The 18,180-nt window shown below is 40.2% G+C and overlaps 11 protein-coding genes across 11 annotated transcripts; 7 read left to right on the top strand and 4 right to left on the bottom strand.

Annotated features, from left to right (window-relative positions):
• Nucleotides 1–243: 243 nt before the first annotated feature.
• On the top strand, nucleotides 244–609 carry JH06_3289 (hypothetical protein; the record flags this gene model as incomplete). The annotated part of the gene is made up of 3 exons (XM_014670872.1): nucleotides 244–331; nucleotides 385–424; nucleotides 456–609. The coding sequence occupies 3 exons, from the start codon at nucleotides 244–246 to the stop codon at nucleotides 607–609; spliced, it is 282 nt and encodes a 93-aa protein (XP_014526358.1).
• A 33-nt stretch (nucleotides 610–642) lies between these two features.
• JH06_3290 (hypothetical protein) lies at nucleotides 643–2,015 on the bottom strand (the record flags this gene model as incomplete). The annotated part of the gene is given in 6 exon segments (XM_014670873.1): nucleotides 643–1,119; nucleotides 1,149–1,216; nucleotides 1,247–1,493; nucleotides 1,523–1,780; nucleotides 1,799–1,899; nucleotides 1,934–2,015. The coding sequence occupies 6 exon segments, from the start codon at nucleotides 2,013–2,015 to the stop codon at nucleotides 643–645; spliced, it is 1,233 nt and encodes a 410-aa protein (XP_014526359.1).
• A 364-nt stretch (nucleotides 2,016–2,379) lies between these two features.
• JH06_3292 (tubulin alpha) lies at nucleotides 2,380–4,369 on the top strand (the record flags this gene model as incomplete). The annotated part of the gene is made up of 7 exons (XM_014670874.1): nucleotides 2,380–3,707; nucleotides 3,735–3,816; nucleotides 3,848–3,946; nucleotides 3,977–4,050; nucleotides 4,075–4,174; nucleotides 4,205–4,271; nucleotides 4,302–4,369. The coding sequence occupies 7 exons, from the start codon at nucleotides 2,380–2,382 to the stop codon at nucleotides 4,367–4,369; spliced, it is 1,818 nt and encodes a 605-aa protein (XP_014526360.1).
• Nucleotides 4,370–5,103: 734 nt separating this feature from the next.
• Nucleotides 5,104–6,252, top strand: JH06_3293 (hypothetical protein; the record flags this gene model as incomplete). Its single annotated transcript, XM_014670875.1, has 8 exons — nucleotides 5,104–5,359; nucleotides 5,403–5,491; nucleotides 5,550–5,580; nucleotides 5,611–5,735; nucleotides 5,763–5,885; nucleotides 5,916–6,022; nucleotides 6,122–6,161; nucleotides 6,187–6,252. The coding sequence occupies 8 exons, from the start codon at nucleotides 5,104–5,106 to the stop codon at nucleotides 6,250–6,252; spliced, it is 837 nt and encodes a 278-aa protein (XP_014526361.1).
• Nucleotides 6,253–6,785: 533 nt separating this feature from the next.
• JH06_3294 (protein kinase) lies at nucleotides 6,786–8,337 on the top strand (the record flags this gene model as incomplete). Its single annotated transcript, XM_014670876.1, has 8 exons — nucleotides 6,786–6,830; nucleotides 6,863–6,970; nucleotides 7,001–7,119; nucleotides 7,150–7,558; nucleotides 7,588–7,679; nucleotides 7,710–7,950; nucleotides 7,981–8,114; nucleotides 8,145–8,337. The coding sequence occupies 8 exons, from the start codon at nucleotides 6,786–6,788 to the stop codon at nucleotides 8,335–8,337; spliced, it is 1,341 nt and encodes a 446-aa protein (XP_014526362.1).
• Nucleotides 8,338–9,190: 853 nt separating this feature from the next.
• JH06_3295 (hypothetical protein) lies at nucleotides 9,191–11,387 on the bottom strand (the record flags this gene model as incomplete). Its single annotated transcript, XM_014670877.1, has 7 exons — nucleotides 9,191–9,397; nucleotides 9,427–10,710; nucleotides 10,741–10,836; nucleotides 10,868–10,962; nucleotides 10,994–11,045; nucleotides 11,075–11,213; nucleotides 11,245–11,387. The coding sequence occupies 7 exons, from the start codon at nucleotides 11,385–11,387 to the stop codon at nucleotides 9,191–9,193; spliced, it is 2,016 nt and encodes a 671-aa protein (XP_014526363.1).
• A 195-nt stretch (nucleotides 11,388–11,582) lies between these two features.
• Nucleotides 11,583–11,830, top strand: JH06_3296 (hypothetical protein; the record flags this gene model as incomplete). Its single annotated transcript, XM_014670878.1, is given in 3 exon segments — nucleotides 11,583–11,672; nucleotides 11,689–11,730; nucleotides 11,768–11,830. 3 exon segments carry the CDS (start codon nucleotides 11,583–11,585, stop codon nucleotides 11,828–11,830), a joined length of 195 nt encoding a protein of 64 aa, XP_014526364.1.
• Nucleotides 11,831–12,462: 632 nt separating this feature from the next.
• On the bottom strand, nucleotides 12,463–13,396 carry JH06_3297 (hypothetical protein; the record flags this gene model as incomplete). The annotated part of the gene is made up of 4 exons (XM_014670879.1): nucleotides 12,463–12,612; nucleotides 12,644–12,983; nucleotides 13,015–13,202; nucleotides 13,235–13,396. The coding sequence occupies 4 exons, from the start codon at nucleotides 13,394–13,396 to the stop codon at nucleotides 12,463–12,465; spliced, it is 840 nt and encodes a 279-aa protein (XP_014526365.1).
• A 223-nt stretch (nucleotides 13,397–13,619) lies between these two features.
• JH06_3298 (RAS-related protein RAB) lies at nucleotides 13,620–14,356 on the bottom strand (the record flags this gene model as incomplete). Its single annotated transcript, XM_014670880.1, has 5 exons — nucleotides 13,620–13,672; nucleotides 13,704–13,800; nucleotides 13,831–14,064; nucleotides 14,100–14,244; nucleotides 14,277–14,356. 5 exons carry the CDS (start codon nucleotides 14,354–14,356, stop codon nucleotides 13,620–13,622), a joined length of 609 nt encoding a protein of 202 aa, XP_014526366.1.
• Nucleotides 14,357–14,487: 131 nt separating this feature from the next.
• On the top strand, nucleotides 14,488–15,591 carry JH06_3299 (hypothetical protein; the record flags this gene model as incomplete). Its single annotated transcript, XM_014670881.1, is given in 3 exon segments — nucleotides 14,488–14,669; nucleotides 14,682–15,038; nucleotides 15,069–15,591. The coding sequence occupies 3 exon segments, from the start codon at nucleotides 14,488–14,490 to the stop codon at nucleotides 15,589–15,591; spliced, it is 1,062 nt and encodes a 353-aa protein (XP_014526367.1).
• Nucleotides 15,592–15,899: 308 nt separating this feature from the next.
• JH06_3300 (hypothetical protein) lies at nucleotides 15,900–18,180 on the top strand (the record flags this gene model as incomplete). Its single annotated transcript, XM_014670882.1, has 3 exons — nucleotides 15,900–15,941; nucleotides 16,008–16,140; nucleotides 16,180–18,180. Coding segments are annotated over 3 exons (2,176 nt in total), but the record flags the coding sequence as incomplete, so codon positions are not given.

Raw genomic sequence — 18,180 nt, forward strand, 5'->3', positions numbered from 1 at the left:
GATATTGCTAATCAATTGGCCTCGTCCTTGACTTGTATCGGTTCCATCCTTCAGAAGGATGATTTGAGGTTGCTATAGAATCAGCAAGAACAGTACTCACATCTACCATCATATAACTCATTCTATTTTATGATTGGACTCTGTGTTATTGAGTTCGTCTTGTTACGCCAATGAGGCACTTCGTTTCTCGGTGCCGCAAGTCACCGAATCCGAACTCGTTTCCTTTCATTCAAATTTCTCAGAATGGTATGCTCTCGCTGTGAGAAGAAGATGGGAAAGTTGGTTGTTCCCGACAAGTGGAAAGATGGAGCTAGGAATGCAAACCCTGGAGGTATCTCTATTTCTATTTCCTTAACACTGCAGAAGAAAGTGGGTCACACACAGGACCTCAGCGGACAATTGATCGTTCAAAGAAGAGTTCAGGGTATTTTTTCGTTTTATTGATTAATATGCAGTTCAGATCCCATAGGAAAGAGTTGTCGAATTTGCAAGGTTGCAATTGACCCCTTCTATAACTACTGTACGACATGCGCATACAAGAAGGGAATTTGTGCTCGTTGTGGGAGAAAGGTACAAGATACGAAGTTTATGAAACTCTCCAATAAGTAGTTGTGTATCATCATGTGTTTGTACAAACAATGGTTATTCATTCTTCAGAAACTTTGTAGTCGCTAAGCGATCCGTCCATTGTCTCAGAAGCTCAGCAGCTGCCAAATAAGCATTGTAAATGAACCCTTTAAAGTCTCCAATTATTGTTCCTTGACGATAGGATTGAAGAATTGCATCACACCAACCCCGAAACGTATCATTCCTCCCATATAGAGCTCTGCATCCTAAAAGAATACCCATTGTGTAGACTACATATCGTAGATGGAATCGGTGTCGTGGTTTGTCATTCATAATAATCTCATAGGTACGATCCTTCTCCTTTGTTCCTTCAGCAGCCTTCTTCTTCGATTCCTCTACTGACATTTCTCCAGGACGAAGAACCATATGACCTTGGAATGAGGAACGTACAAAGATCCTACGTTTTTGAGGCAATCCAAAATCATCCGTTTCTCCGACATTCATAACAAAAACACGATTCTTGAATTCATATTTCACATACAACCGCTTGTTCTGGATATTACTGTTCGAGTGTTACCTACCTCTCCCACAGCACAATCGTAGAAACCAGGAAGCGAAGAAAGCGTCTGCTGACGTGTCGCTCCATTAACTGAGGATCATGATCCAACAATATATATACCTCGATGAATGATGTGAGAATTCTCAATCAAACACATAAGCGGGATCTTGACATCTAACACTGGTCCAAAGGCGATGTCAAGAATATTTACGTTTGGATCGGTACTGTATTCAATCGCTCCATAATAAGCACAAACAATGTTCAATCCATCAGGACCTTTGCTAAGTTCATTCTCCTCAATCAGGCCAGCCGATACTTTCATGTTCTGAATCAGTTTCATCGATTCCTCTCTGTCGTTCTCATATGCCTGGGGTTAAGGGACCAACACACTCTTACAAGACGACGATCGGCTTGTTCCTGGGAGAAATGGATGAAGTTATACGTGCATCGTTTTCGCTGATTCAGTAATGTCGATTTAGCCTGGTCAACAATATCGTAAATCTTTTGACACTCTTCCTCGAATCCTTCAGGCTTTCTATGGATCAATATTGGGATAAATATAGACTCATAATTATGGAAAATCCGTTGGAATCGATCGTGATGATAGAACATGAGCATATTCTTAGCAGCAGCACGAATGTCATTTTCTGATGCCTACATGAATTAGCAAACCACAATACACTCCGATACATCAGGATCAAGATCCAAAACTCTGTAGTAGTCAATCTCAGTGTTATCCTCCGTTCTAGGGATTTCTTCAAATGGTTTCAGACCTAGGACCCTGAGGTATCCACAAGAAACTGTTACCATTCGGAAAGTGAAGCTCTCCCGAATCCGAAGAAAGAAGTGTCGGAACGATAATATGAGGTTCGCTACTCTCGTCCTTCATTTCCTTAAGAGAGTTGGTCTGTATAAAGGAATGATTGTGAATGTATTTGAATTTCAAGTCATTAATTGTTTCTATAAGCTGTCTACTTTGCGTCTATAGACATATTCAGGATTTGATGGAGATCATCATCAAAGTGCTTTTTTGTTGCCACGTCATCGTCTCCTTCCTTCACTATCCAATTCTTACTTTGCTCTATTTTCCCTCACTTTCCACGGTAGACAGAATATGGAATGAGAAATAAAATAAAAGAGACAATTATAGAGACTTTGGATTCTTGTTTATAATGAGATTCTGCCGTGAGTGATTTCAAGAACAACCAAAAAGATTCTTCTTGAGTGTCTTCATTGCCCCTCAGGTATTTCAAATGCGTGAAATTGTCTCTCTTCATATTGGTCAAGCTGGTATTCAGCTAGGAAGTGATTGCTGGGAACTGTTCTGTCTGGAACACGGAATTAATCCTGATGGTTACAGAGAGAATCAGGAAGACCAGAGTGAGAACTATCGTACTTTCTTCAGTGAGTCTGATTCTGGTAAGTTGGTTCCCCGTGCCGTATTCGTGGATCTGGAGCCTACTGTCATTAATCAGATTCGTAATGGTCCCTCTCGTAACCTCTATCATCCTGATCAGCTGATTTCTGGCAAGGAAGATGCTGCTAACAATTATGCTCGTGGCCATTACACTATTGGTAAGGAGTATGTGGATGTAGTGATGGATCGTCTGCGTCGTATCGCTGATGCTTGTGACTCCATTCAGGGTTTCCTCATTTTCAACTCTGTCGGTGGAGGTACTGGATCTGGTTTCGGATCTCTCTTGCTGGAGAGATTGACTGTGGACTATGGTAAGAAATCGAAGCTCGGTTTCTCGATCTATCCTTCTCCTCTTCTGGGAACCTCCGTAGTGGAACCCTATAACGCTGTTCTGAGCACTCACAACCTCCTTGAGAACACTGAACTCACTGTGGTTCTGGATAATGAGGCTATTTACGACATCTGCCGCAACAACCTCAGCATCGAGAGACCTACTTACACAAATCTCAACAGATTGATTGCTCAGGTCATTTCTTCAATGACTGCTTCTCTCCGTTTCAGCGGTGCTTTGAATATGGATATCAATGAGTTCCAGACCAATCTGGTCCCTTATCCTCGTATTCACTTTATGCTCTCTTCGTATGCTCCTGTGATCACACCTCGTAGAGCTCTGATGGAGAACATGTCTGTGGCTGAGATCACAAGTCAGGTGTTTGACAGCAACAGCATGATGTGCAAGTGTGATCCTCGTCGTGGCAAGTTCATGGCTTGTTGTCTTATGTATCGTGGTGCAGTGACTCCCAAGGATGTTACAGCTGCTGTGACCTCGATCAAGAACAAAAAGACTGTACAGTTCGTGGATTGGTGTCCTACTGGATTTAAGTGTGGAATCAATAGCCAGCCTCCGATGCAGATCAAGGAAAGTGAAATGGGCAAGGTTCCTCGTGCTGTGTGCATGCTGTCTAACAACACAGCTATCTCGGACGTCTTCGGTCGTATGAACCAGAAGTTCGATCTCATGTACGCTAAGCGTGCTTTCGTCCATTACTATGTGAGTGAAGGTATGGAAGAGGGAGAGTTCGCTGAAGCTAGAGAGGATCTTGCTTCTCTGGAGAAGGATTATGAGGAGGTTGCTCTGGAGGAAGAGTACATGGAACAGGAGCTGTAGACTGTTTGTTAGAAATAATCCTAGATTCATTTCCTCGATATGGCAATCTATACACAGGATGAATGGAGACCTCTTTTTATCATTGTTCAGATCATAGCAAATCAGGTCGAACTTAGAATCATGTAATCATGTGTAGTGTTGGTTCTACGCCATCTGGATGACGATTCATTATATGGCTGCTCTTCTACTTCGAATGCCAACTACCTTTTCTATATCGTTCTTCTTCACAGACTATGTACCTAGTATCCATTTATTTGAACTGTAGGAATTCAATATTGTTGATATGCATTTCTATCTTATTATTCTGGAACTAACAATCACTTGTTTCATCATGTACGAGTAGAATGGATTTGTTCCTTTTAGGGTTCCCATTGTTGTTTATATTGCTGAGAGAGCGAAGAAGTGCTTTGATTTCTGTTCAACCATCTTCATAATTCATCTCTTCATCTGCATCTGTTTTTATGTAAGTATGTGGATTTTGATTGATCAGAAGGGAATTCCGTTGAATTTTTACTGGTGGGGAACAATGCTATGTTGTATGATTGGACTAACTCTTCTTAGTAATTGAGTGTGAGTGGTCTTAGTTGTAGCGGAGCGAGTATCAGCAAGACGGGAATTGCAGGACATCTTAGTTGAAGACATTTTGGAAACTGTATAATAGAGTCTTGTTTGTTGAAAAAGTTCAAATGAGAAACAGTTCCATTGATTTGTTAACCTATGAAGGAACGTGCTTCAAAGAAACGACGACGATCCAAGAAGTATGTTGAAGATGAATTAGAGTTCCGATGGAAAGATGCGGGTATTGAACGGAATGGTGAGGGTTAGATTGGTGTATAATGTGTTAGAGATTACCTTTCATGAATGTTTAGCACATGGCGATATGATATTCCATATTGGGGATGCTGTTGAACTACTGTCTTCAACGAAACAAGTATCAACCGAAGGAGATTACAAGGTATGAATGAAATAAAACAAAATAGCAATTAGAAGAGTTGGATTGCCGAGATTGAAACAATGTGGGAAGCAACGGATGGAAGCAAATGGATGGAATGTAGATGGTACTATGCGATCAATGACATTGCTCAATCGTCTAGACCACCATATCGTAAGAGGTATGTTTCTCTATGTGGGAATAAGGGTTAGAGAGCTTTTTGAAACGGATCATGTTAGCAATAATCCAGTCGAGTCAATTGTGGATATAGTCAATGTAGTATCCCCCAGTGAGTGGGAATCTCTTTCTGAAGAGGAGAAGAATCGCCAGTTTTTCTGTGAATTCATCTATTCCGTCAAAACCACCTATATTCATCCAATCTATGGTAAGAGAGATTAAAACACTCATATCTAGATTTCTCTTTGGAGAAAAAGAAAGAACGAATCCGGCTATACTCTCTAATGTCGTCAAAACCTGTTGCCAAATCTAGACGTCGTTCACCTGCCCCTACATCTCCTGTTGATCAATTGGAGAACGCTAAAACTCATCTCCAACTGTCTTGGGTTCCTTCTCACATTCCTTGTCGAGAAGAGGAACATCGCCAAATTGAGACTTATTTGCGGAATAGCATCAAACAGAAGGGAAATGGTTCTCCACTGTATGTATCAGGAATGCCAGGAACAGGAAAAACAGCCACAGTGCGTGAAGTGATTCTCGGTTTGCAAGATGAACTGAATTTTGATGTAGGTTCTGGAAATAGTGATAATCGAAGTATATGGAGCTGAATGGAATGAAAGTGACCTCGGCAGCTTCGGTGTTTTCGATGATGTACCACCACTTGACAAGGAAGTATGTGATGGCCTCTAGAGCTTCAGATGTTTGGATTTGATTGGTTTTTGACTCCTAGCTATTGAATGACTATTTCATGAAACCAAAGAGTAGGTATGAATGAAAGAATTCAGAGAAAGAGCGAGAAAGAGTATTAGTTGTGTTAGCAGATGAGTTGGACTATCTGTTCACGAAGAACCAACAAGTTATTTACAAATTATTTGATTGGCCGAATGAACCAAATTCTCAATTGATAGTGATTGTCGTAATCGACTTTATTGATTACTTATAGGGTATTTCCAACACTATAGACTTGCCAGAACGAATCATGTCATTGAGGAACATTAGTCGATTATCCATGAATCGAATCTCCTTTAAACCCTATTCACGACAGCAGATTGCAACCATCATTAATGTGAGTCCTCTTGATTGATATTAGAGGTAGGATCGTCTACAGGAATGCTCTGTATTTACTCCAGAGGCTATTGATTTGTGCAGTCGCAAGGTGAGTGCCGTAAGTGGCGATGTCCGACGGGCTCTAGCTATTGCTCGGTATCAATGATCATCACAGGTGATTTCATAGAAGAGGAATTGAAATTGCTTTAGAGAGAGGAGAAACAAAGTATTAATATGTGGGAGGGTTGATGGTAGAGTAACAATTGGAATCATTTCAGAAGCAGCTAAAGAACATGTAGAAAGTTATAAAATGAGTGTAGGATATTGGAAAGACGGAAATTCATAGTTGCTTCAACATTGTTCAAAATATCAAGTCTTGTTGTTAATTTCTATTGTTTTACATATGAATGCAATTGGCGTTGATTTTGTTCTTATTTCTGATGTATTTCATTTACTAGTGATTCCAATCTAGATATATTCTCGAATGAGTGCACTTGCTTCCAGGTACTGTAACAAAGAGTTACTCTATCCTGAGTTGCAGGAGATTGCTGCTTCATTGGCCTCTGTAGGCATTATATCTATAGTTCCTCCGTCAACAAAAGTAGTGAAAGGTGGTGGAATTCACAGTAGTTTGATACGCTATTCAAGCTAAACATTCAAGCGGATGATGTGTGTTATGCACTAAAAGATGACGAAATTGCAAAGAAAGAGTTGAGCATTCTAGGTTTCTTACATTTTTGTTTCTAAAACTACTTTCTGTTCTCAGGGCAGAGATTCGACTCTTCTAGTTCTCTGCTAGTTACCTGTTTTAAGTGATTGTGTGATCTTACTTTCTAACCTCACGAATAGATTTTTGTTTGCATAACCAGATTGTACCAGGGACTGTAATAAAGTTACTACATTCTTAGACCGAGTATCAATGGTTCTTGAAACTTCCAATAGTAACAGTAACTCCCATGAAAAGGTAGTTTGCTAAGGTATACAAGTCAGTTTTAGGGGTATTCAGGCTCTCATGAGCCTTCAAATTCAACTTCGTCGTTGAATTCGATAGGTAATATATGTAATTATCAGGAAGATTGTTTGTCTCCATCCTTTTGGGACTATGTATGGATTATCTGGTTTGACCATTTGTAGGAAGGCATTCCGTATGATGCAATAAGTCAGATCATGAATGCCGATGAATACGACAAGTCTTGTGTTTCTGTCAAGCTTGAAAATGATAAGAAGCAACGCTCTTTGTATTCCTCTTCACTGTTGGAAATTTGTTACTATCTGATAGATAGAATGCGGGATGGTTTGATAGACGACGAAAATGGCAATCTTCTCCTGTATTGTGGTTCTGTAATATATACTAAAAACAATTGTTATCGTGTTATTAACTTTATTGATGGAGGTACATTTGGCCAAACCTATAAATGTCGCCACGTGGATAGTGGACAATTGGTGGCGATCAAGGTAGTCAGATCACTTCCTAAGTTCTATGAGCAAGGAAATAACGAGTATTTGGCGCTTAAATGGATTTCAGAACAACCTCGTAACAATACAAATTTCCTAATCTATCTTCTTGATTACACTATCTTACATTTTCATCATGTGTTTGTATTTCCTCTGTATGCTTTCTCTCTGTATCATGTAATATATTTGACTTCTCAAGGATTATCATTGCATGTTATTCGAAATATTGCTTATGAAGTGAGTTATATGTTGTTCATTCAATATAGACATTACAAGCTCTCACCTTTCTTCACCAACATGGCATTATCCATACAGATGTGAAACCAGAGAATATTATGTTTTCAAGGAATTCACTCGAGTTACTCCTCATCCTCTAATTCACATATAGTCTTCGGAATAATCCTATTCGTTTGATCGATTTAGGATCCTGTGCAAACGATACACCGAGACCTACTGCTTTGTGTCAAAGTCTCTATTACCGAGCACCTGAAGTAACATTATGTCTAGGATATGATACCTCCATTGACATCTGGTCGTTAGGATGTGTTTTGGTGGAACTGTTTTTAGGAAGACCCCTCTTCAAAGGTAATTCGGATCTCGAAGTACTTAGTCTAATTGAGTCTTGTGTGGTTGGTGAGAGTTGGCGAATTGATGGTTAGGGACCGATTCCCGCAGAGTTAGTTATACGGAGTCAAATGCGTTCTGATTTCTTTGTGAGTGATAGTAACGACATTTTTCATGTAAAACCGCTCTCTTCAGAACGAGAATCGAAGATTAGGCCATATCGTTTTTAGTACAGAATAACCGTGGAAATAAGATCTAGTTATGAAGATATGATTCGTTATCGGTTCCAGATTGATATATTGGAGGGGAAAGAACAAGAACCTGAAGCAAGTCAATTTCTTCAGTTTTTGAAGTTCTTGTTGTGTCCGAATCCCTGCAACCGACATCCTGCACACTGTCTTTTGCAGCATCCGTTTATTACTGTATTTATAAGAAGGCAGATTGATGAGTAGGGATCTTCGAGTCCATATTCTCCTATTTTTGCTTTTCATTGTTCATTATAGTTCGATGTACTATTGAGGTCTGAAGTCTAGTGATGCTCAGAATCATTATGGTTGTTATGTTGGTGTCCCTCTGGTTTCACCAACCATACCTCCTATGCCAGTTACAATTACGGCTCTACCTTATGGAACTATGTTATGTGATCCCTTGAGGGGAACGATAAGTATCGACTCTTTCTATCGTTCTCCAGGATATTGTTCAAGAGTTTATGACAAACAAAACCGAAATCAGAAACAAATGGGCGGTTGGAGTTCTGATATTAGTCAAGTATCGATGCATCAGTGGAATATAACGAGAAAACGCAAATAATGTTGATGTCCATTAGTTTCATTCTCTTCATATTTCCAGGTGTTTCTTGATGAACTCAAACTTACAGAAACGTTCCTTAGATCCAGATACAACAAAGTCAAAACATCGTCGAGAGGATAGTGGATGTGGGCAAGGGGTCTGATTTCTGTAGAGCCAGCAAACTTCTTTCATGGGAATGAAGATACAACCTTTTTTAATCGGAAATTGTGTTACATTTGCCAGACTCCCAACAAAGCGACTTGTATTCATGTGCATATTTATAATAGACGATAGGTACCTGTGTATCTTGCAAAAAACAGTTCTGCGAAGACTGTATCCGAACTTGTAGTAGTTGTCGCCATCCTGTTTGTACACTATGTTCGAATTTAAAGTGAAGTTGACTGTTTCATATGAGGCATAGTTTTGATACTGGAAGTGAATGTGTGATATGTATCGACTGTTCATGTTCTCTTTAGGATTCTTGTTTGTTCTGCACTGTTTGATACAAACAGAATTTCACGCTGTTCTTGCCTTTTCGTATTGAAAAAGGCGATTCCACAAATCTTCCACGCTACTATTCATATCTAAAACAGGTTCATGAACTGTCTCCTCAGTTATACTAAGTCCTCCCAACCAAGAGAAGAAACTATGATTATCGTCTTGTTCACGGAATTTGTCCACTTCTTTCAGAATACACACTCGTTGTTCATCCTGTGACAGATTCTACACTTCCAGTCAATTTCTATTCCTACCAGTTTCTCCATCAAGGTCTTTAGTGCAGCACCTCCTCGTGTTGATGTAAGATAGGTGATAAGCAGTTGTCGAAGTTGTCTTTGTTCGAGAGTATTTTTCTCATTCTCCTGCTTTGCTTCTTGCTGTGCATCGCGTGTGAGGATTCGTAGCTTCCGCAGTTCATGATCCATAATCTCCACACGAGATTGCAGATCTGTTACTTCCTTCTGCAACATCTCACAGGAAGAACAAGACTCGTGGGACTCTTTTGGAGATGCAGGAGATTCAAATTCCTTCCCTTTAGTTGGAGAAAGAACCTGTTCAGATTTCGTCTCTCTAGCCTCATTCTTCATCTGCCCCTCTGCTGACATCTCAGTCGATCCTGCTGGTGCTTCATTGGACCCTGCTGACATTCCACTGGATGCCGCTGTGTAAACAGCGAGCGAGGCCTGTAGATTCCCCACACACAGCTGAGCAAAGTTCAGATCATCCTGTGCATTCTTCAGTTGAACTTCCTGCTGCTTTAGCTTAGCCTCCAACTCACTATGCTGTTCAACGACTCTCTCATAAGCAGCCTTCATCGCATCTCTCTCCTTCAAACATTCATTCAATTGGCTCTTCAAACTCTCCACCTCCTCCAGCTCCTTCTTATGCAACAACCGCTCCTCCAGTAACTCATCATTCTCACTCTTAAAGGCTGCCAACTGGAAGTTCAGAGACTCGATCTCATTCACCTTCTTATTCATTTCTTTCCTCAACGTCTCTGTATCTCCAGCCTCTTCATACTCACGAATAATTGATTCCAACTTGTGTTTGTCGTTGCGCAATCCAGTGAGTTGATCTTCATACTCCTGTTCTTTCCTCAGACACTCTCGCATTTCATTTCGCAGGGATTCGTAACGTCGTTCTGCTGTGTTGACACTCATCACACTTCGCTCCTTCTCCTTAGCTAAGGTTGCTGTCATATCACTCAATTCCGAGGTCATCTTTTCATTCTCCTCTTGGAGCTGTTTAGCTCGATCTAGAGACTGTGTAAAGGAGGCTTCATTTACTGAAACATCCTCTTTCAGAAGTGCGCTCATTAATGTCGTTAGTTGCATCTGCTGCTGGTCATACTGCTCTCGAACCTTCTGAAGCTCTGCAACAGAGGTTTGAAGGGCCTGCTGAACAGTGGTCACACCAGTGAAGACTCCATCAAGACAGATGTACATTTCCCCTGAAATAGAAGAAGGGGGCGGAGACAGTGTGAGTTTCAGGGCTTGAGGAAGAGAATCCAATTGCTCGCGTACCTGTTGCAGCCAGGACTAGAATGAACGAGCATGAAATTGACATACTGTAATGTCCTCTTTGTTTGGAATAGGAGATATATCAGTTTGTTGCAGACTACTTTCCACCCGAATCACTTTCTCCTTCAATATGTTCATTTCTCGCTACAGATGAGAGACTACATTCAACTGCTACAGAACTCTGGTCCTGTTGCTTCTTCATCTGTTCATCCTTCTCTTGAATCTGGCTTTGAAGTGCATCAATTTGTTTTTGATACGAACTTACTGCTTCTACACTATGATTTTCACAATCCATTATCACCCTTGACCTTAGAAGCAACGATAGAATCTATATCTGCAGGTTCCTTCTTGGTCTAAAATAGAGTAAAGAACAATTTCAAACCTCCTCCAACTCCTTTCGCAATGCGGTCAACTCATTTTCGCGTTCTTGGATCAGTCGACTGTACTCATGACTGAGATCTTGTGACCGCGTTTCTGATTCTCGGAGTTCTTCCCTCAACTTCAGAGCCCGATCCTTGTACCTGGTAATGAAAGAAACAATTTGAAAACAACTTTTCCAGTTCCTGTTTCACTAAATCCAATTCCTCTCCCCGAGAAGCACCGTGATCCTCACCATGTAACGGTATATCACTTTCATAGTCATCTTCATCCTCATAATTGAGGTCATCAACCAGAGAAACGATTCTTGACCACATGGTTGAGGAAACAATGAAAACAGTTCTGTTTTTGGAATCTGTTTAAACACTTCAATCGTTTTGACTTTCTTCTCAGATCGATTCATGGATAGCAAAGCAACGCTTGCTCAACTTGTTCGAGAAGATTGCATTATACCAGTGTATCATGTTCCATTCGTATGTGGACGGCACTCCGAAAAGAGTCCTAAAGATTTTATGGATATTTGTATTGATGGTGTTGATAAAACGGTTAGTCGAGAGTATGCTATTATTTCCTACTCCAATGAAAAGGTGATGAACTTGAACGTTCAATTATCTTTAGAAATCCTATGTGATGGAAGTCAAAGGGAAACAAGGTGCATATGTAAATAGTGAGTGTAGTATCTTAGAGTAACAAGTAGAGAAGATGGTTATTCGAAATGAGAAGTGTTGCTTGTACAATGGAGATGCAGTGTCCTTATTGAAATGTAAATTCTATTTCATGCTTCCAGAAGAAGCGATAGAGATGAGAGAATCAGTTAAACGGCCAGAAAGCGAACCGAGTGAAAGTGATTCTAAGCGTCAAGCAATGTTCTATGTTTGTTACAATCAAGAATACCAGATTTACTAACAATACTCTCTTTTTCTGTACAGTAGAAATCCACAAATCTCGATAGAACCGCGGTTCTCTCGATTTCCTCATATTTGCGATAAGAGACTGTAACCATGCCTATGCAAATTGTGTTTCCCATCGTGATGGTGGGAGTTGGTGTTTCGGCAGCTGCTGGCCTTGTAATGGTCTGTAATAAGCTTCAGTACAAGAAGGTACGTTGAGACCTTTTGAATATGATTTTTGTAGATGCGCAGACCTGTAATGGCCGATGAGTTCGATGACGGTTTGTGGGAACGCGATAAGTGGGTTCGTCAACAGAACAAAATAAATCGAGAACTACGTTCTCAACTTGGATAGGAAGGAAGAGATTCATTCCTTCTAGCTAATCGAAATGTGTGATACTTGGATGTTTGTTGTATTTGTTAACAAAGCCGTTTGAGCCCAATATTTGTTGCAAAGGAATCATAAAATAACCAATACACAATTGTAGAAATATAATAGTCACTACTTATGTACATCGAGTGTACCAAATAGATTTCCATCATAAGCTGACTCTTCTTTATCGGCGTAATATTGATCTCTTATTTTGAAGAATGTCTCTGCTGTCAGCCTACTATCACTTCCAGATTGATGCATGACACCTCTGCGCTGAATCTACATGATAATTAAGACAGAAAACGATTACATTCAATTGATCTGCGAGTTTGTTCAATCCACAATTCACGAAATTGAAATCCTTCAACATAAACTTGACATCAAATACATGAGGAAAGAAGATTCGGAGAATTTGATTAAAGTCTTCTTTGCGATCTGGAAGTTTCTGACCTGTCAAGAGCTTTATCAGATACGCAAAGTCGTAGTCACCATGAAAAGAGATCCATCGAATCTTGTTGTTCAGAACCAGACCTGACATTGTCAAAAGTTCACTGAAACGAATGGGATCGATACCTCGCGAACTGTGAGCAGCAAAATCAAATCCAGAACTGACGAGTAATTGCATTGAACCCTTGTTAGACTCGTCATTCCTTCGTTTCAACTATTCAACCACACACCTACTCAGGATCAAATTGGAAATTGAATTGCCATGTTGGATAGTCCTCAACAATCCTACCATCGGCAGTACATAAGGTGATACCAAGCTGGATGATTTTTAGCTTATCAACGTTATTCTTAAGGATACTATATTCGAAAATATTGGCGGATTCATCTGAACCAGGATAGCAAACCCCAGGAAACTCAGTATCCTGTAATATAACGGATTTCAACAATATCATACCATAGCAATGTATGGATACATCTCAGAAGCCTTCATAAGGCGATCCATCTCCTCTTCTAGGTTTGAATCCCACACATTCTGTAAGTCTAAGTGCTCTCCATTTTTAGGCACATAGTCAACTCCTAGTTCGCTGTTTCGAAAAGAACGAGATGCTGGTAGCATTAATCTATCAGTAACATACAGAAGCTCATTCTTACCAATATCAATATGTACAGCACAAATTACAACGCTTTATAAACAAATCAGGATCGTCTCCCACCAAATGACAGTTTTTGGAGTGAAAAAAGAGATCGGGAATTCCAGAACAATAACAAATTTCTACGTCAAGAGTTCATCACAACGAAGATCCTTTGTAACCAACAAACATAAGAAAACACACATCACTTTAGCAGCAGCCCTTCTTTGACCGTGTCTCCGTAGAAGGAGTTACTGCATCATCTACCTAGGATTTTCATTCCTATATATCTACCTGTCATTTCTACCTCCCAAATATCGTCAAACACAATCACAGAGTCCAAGAGACGTGTCATACACTCAGTGATGTTCTCTCCAGTCTTAGCCGAAGTCTACAATTACAATATCACAAATAATCCCACTCTAAACCAAGTTGTAATTCCACACTCTTTACAAACAGTAGTAATAGCTTCCTCACTAAGCGGATTCTCCGTAATATCACACTTATTCACAAGCAAAATCACTGGCAAAGGCTTGCCATTTGGAAGAAGCGTCTTTTCTCCAATCTGACTCTTCCATTTCTTTACATTTTCCAGGGTCTCTGGGTTTGTATTATCACAGACAATGAAAGCTGCATGGGAGTTGCGATAGTAAACCTAGACCAATGAGCTCTTCGATTTTCTGAAACTACTCTTGAAATATTCTGAAATCTATCCTGACCTGCAATATCCCACAACTGCATTCGGTACGTAATGTCTCCCTTTTTCACTAATTTCAACGTGAAATCAACGGTAGCTGTCGCAATGTGCTGCTCGGAGAAGTCGGAATATACATATCTAAGCAGTCTTCAGAAACACAAATCACTTACTGCTTGATGATAGATGTCTTTCCTGTCGCTGCATCTCCTAAAAACAGGATCTTCACCACTCTTTCCACCGGAACAGACATGATTAGTGACTCTACAAATCACTGTGAACTATTAGATTGGAACCCAAACACTCTAATTACTATACTAGAATAAATAAAAGAGTGAACATAAGGATTGCCAGAAAACAGGTCGATTTGTAGTAGTCTCAGAAATGCTGGAAACGAGTACCAAGGATAGTGATAACGTAGAGCGTCGATGTGTCATTATCAAACCGGATGGAGAGATGGAGGAAACGTTGGTCCAGATCACCGACAAGGAAGCTGTTGCCAATATTGTCGGTGGAGAAGCAGAATTCAAGGGTGAGCTGGAAGGACAGCGAATTGCTATTCTTGGGTAAGATCTGAGGGTTGTGTTGACTTTTAGTGCCAAAGAGACCGACAAAATGGATGTAAATGATCTTGGATTTGTGTTAGTACCCGATCATGGACCATTGAAAGGTGTATTACTGGCATTTGCTCTCGGAGAGAATGGAAAACCTATCGATCTGAATTTAACTCGTTTCCGTCGTTCAAAGAAGAACTTGCGCAAAAGACAGAACTCAACACCCAAGGAAAAGGAAGAGAAAGAAGAGAAACTAACAGTTGAGGAGGACACAGAATCACTAGAAGTGTATGTGCAAGGAATGCCTTATGAAACAACGGAAGAGGATGTTCGTTCCTTTTTCGCAGAATGTGGAGATATTCAAGAAGTCCGACTATCTTAGTATATTCAATTCCTATTTGTGAGATGTAGTTATCATGATTCTGGTAAGTGTCGTGGATATGGATTTGTACGGTTTTCGTCTCCAGAGGAAGTGAAATTGGCTCTACAGAAAGACAAGGAACACATGGGCACACGATATGTGAATGTTTCTCTTCCTCATAAGCGTGAAGCAACAGTTCCCAACAAGGATGTTGTTGTTCCACTGGACTGCAAATCTATATTTGTAAAGAATCTTCCCTACGAAGCAGATGAAGACAGTGTGAAAGGAGTGTTTATGCGGTTTGGAAAGATTAGTAGTGTTCGTATTCCCCGCCATATGGATACAGGACGTCAGAAGGGAATTTGCTATGTCGAATACTTGAATGGTCAGAGTGTAAAGCAAGCCGTAGCCATGAGTGGAATTCTGGAAATGCAAGGGAGAAAACTGACGATTGATGTTGAGACAGGGAAACCCAAGAATTCTTTTCGATCTAGCGATGGACGTCTCTGGTCACATGTTCAGAAGCGTAGTGGAAGTCAAGTCAATCGGGGAAAGAAGCAAAAACAAGAATAACCTGTTTGTTGAAACGTAGAAAATGATTTGTAATCAGCCTTCGTTGAGTTATGGATTGAGATATTCATTGTTTCTCTCTATACTAACCGCCTACTGTTACGAATATCGCTTTCTGTCGTCATAGAACAATCTATGGTGAAATCACCTGTTCTCCATATAATTTGATTATTATCAGGTTCTACACTTCTGTGACATGAAATATCCTCTTGCTAATAGTTATTTGAGTTGTCATTTTCTACCACATTTTCACCTCCAGGATTTCGTAGAACACGACCTATCACCACCCAGTATTCAATACTATATTTATTATGCCAAAAAAAATCCTCACAAGCAATACATATCGAAAGAAAGTACATAGGCGGTATTACTCTATATGGCTAATTACACATTCCTTCTTAATCCTATGAGTATTAGAGTATCTTACGATTTGTGTTGTGGTCCACCTGTATAGTAATCATTCGATATTTGATTACCAAGAACCACTATTCCTATCAGCGAAACCCTTCCTTCTTCCTTCACAATTCTTTAATGAGAGCATTGTTAGGCTTGGTAGCATGTTGGAATTTTCCTCTTTTGTTTGATTTCTAGTTGCTGTGGCTACTTCTATTGTTTGCGACACCGATAAGGTATATGCAAAAATCACGAAGATGTCCATGGAGTATGCAGATGAAGAAGATTTTATGATTTCCTATGGGGGCCAAGGTATCTATTATGCTCCGTCTTTAGTTGACGATGAGGAGAGAGTTATTGAAACCTGTCTTCAGAATACGCCTAATCAGCAGTATACACTCGAATTGTACGATTATTCGTCTGATAGTTGGACAAGCGGAGCTTGGATTTCCATTCAAGGTATTAATGGAAATGTCGTTTTAAAAACAATGATGACTGAAGAATATGAAGAGTATCACCCTCTGTCACTTTATTCACCCATCAACAAAGGCTCTTCATGGAAGTTCACCAACAGTGCTCCTGATGCATGGAAGGAGTCTAGCTATATTGATAGTGAATGGACTACATACACGCCAGGTGACACTTCAATCACTTCTTCAGGTACTCAGTACTATCGACATCAATTTGATGGAATTCCCAATATGGCAGCTATTGAAATCCAGTTTAAATACAAATATGGTATTGTTGCCTATATCAATGGTGCTGAAGTTTTCCGTGATAACATGCCTTCAGGTACTATTGCTAGTAATACTCCGGCTTCAGGTAGTTATCAAACTGTTGATTATCATGGTGTTATTCGTTCTGCCTCAGTAGCTCAGGCTGCAGGAGCGATTCTTGCTGTGGAGATTCATCTTACTGAAGATGGTGCTAATACATTGGAGTTGGATGGATTCATTTCCTATGTTGCAGGTATAAGTTCATCAAATCAGTGTTTTATCGTTCCTTTGAATTCAGTTGAGACTTCAAGTGCGTTTACTGATCTGGAGTACCTTCACTGGTATCGTGAGGATTATTCGGGTATTGAGTCTTCAAACTTACCTGCTTCATTTATTATTGAATATCCTGGAAATGTGGTGCCTATGGTGAATGCTCTTCGTATGTGGCCTTATTATGAGACTCGAGTTCCTCACACTTTCAGTCTTGAAGGTGCTGCCTCGAGTTCTTCTCCTTACACGACATTGATGAATCCCACCAATGTTGAGTATGAAGAGGAGATCTGGAAACAGTTCGTTTCGAGTCATGTCCCTGGCAAATACAGTCATTATCGATTTACTGCAATAAGCACTGCTCACTCTGCTACGGAGATCTATGGATTCCAGTTACTTGTCTGTAACATGCCTGATTCTCCTACTCTTTCCTTCCCCAATTCAACTTACACCTTCTTCAGTAAGTATGATACAGTGAGTATCGCTCCTACGGTCTACGGAATATCCAATTGTACTTCCAATCCTTCTCTACCTGCTGGTCTTTCTCTGAATCCTGATAATTGTGTGATTACAGGCACTGCACTCGAATCTAGTGAAGCAGTTACCTACACAATTAGTGCTTCTACAGGCGAATCATCTGTTTCAGGTACTATCACCCTCACTTTTACAGACTGTGCAGGAACAATGATTAAGATCAATCGAGTCTATGGCTACTCCCCTTCTGCTGAAGGCTTCCGTATTCGAAATACTGTAACAGATGAGATCTTGTTAGATGTTCCCATTGGTCATACCCATCCTGCTAGTATCACCTGGATTCATTATTTCTGCGTGACTGCGGATCGATTCGATGTTACTCTCTACTCCAGCAATACATACTGGTCTTCGTATTCGTATTTGTATCTTTACGGACTGCTACCTGAGGGTCAAACTGAATTGCTATTGAAGGCTCAATTCGATGATAGACAGAACAATGATATTGAGTATTTCTTCCGTCGTCATGTAATTCGTGATTCAGAACAATGGTATTATAAGATGGGTGAAGTACCTACCAATTGGTTTGGTGATGATACATCAGGTTGGTCTCAGGCTTCTCGAAGTACCTATCCTGATTCTGCAAATCGTATTCAGTTGTACAAGAAGACATTCAACATTGCCTCATTGAATGAAGTGTCTGGATTGATTGTATCGATTCGATACAGATATGGAGTGATTG

Source organism: Blastocystis sp. subtype 4 (genome assembly GCF_000743755.1).
Source record: "Blastocystis sp. subtype 4 strain WR1 chromosome Unknown seqid_0218, whole genome shotgun sequence".
Lineage (NCBI taxonomy): Eukaryota > Bigyra > Opalinata > Blastocystidae > Blastocystis > Blastocystis sp. subtype 4.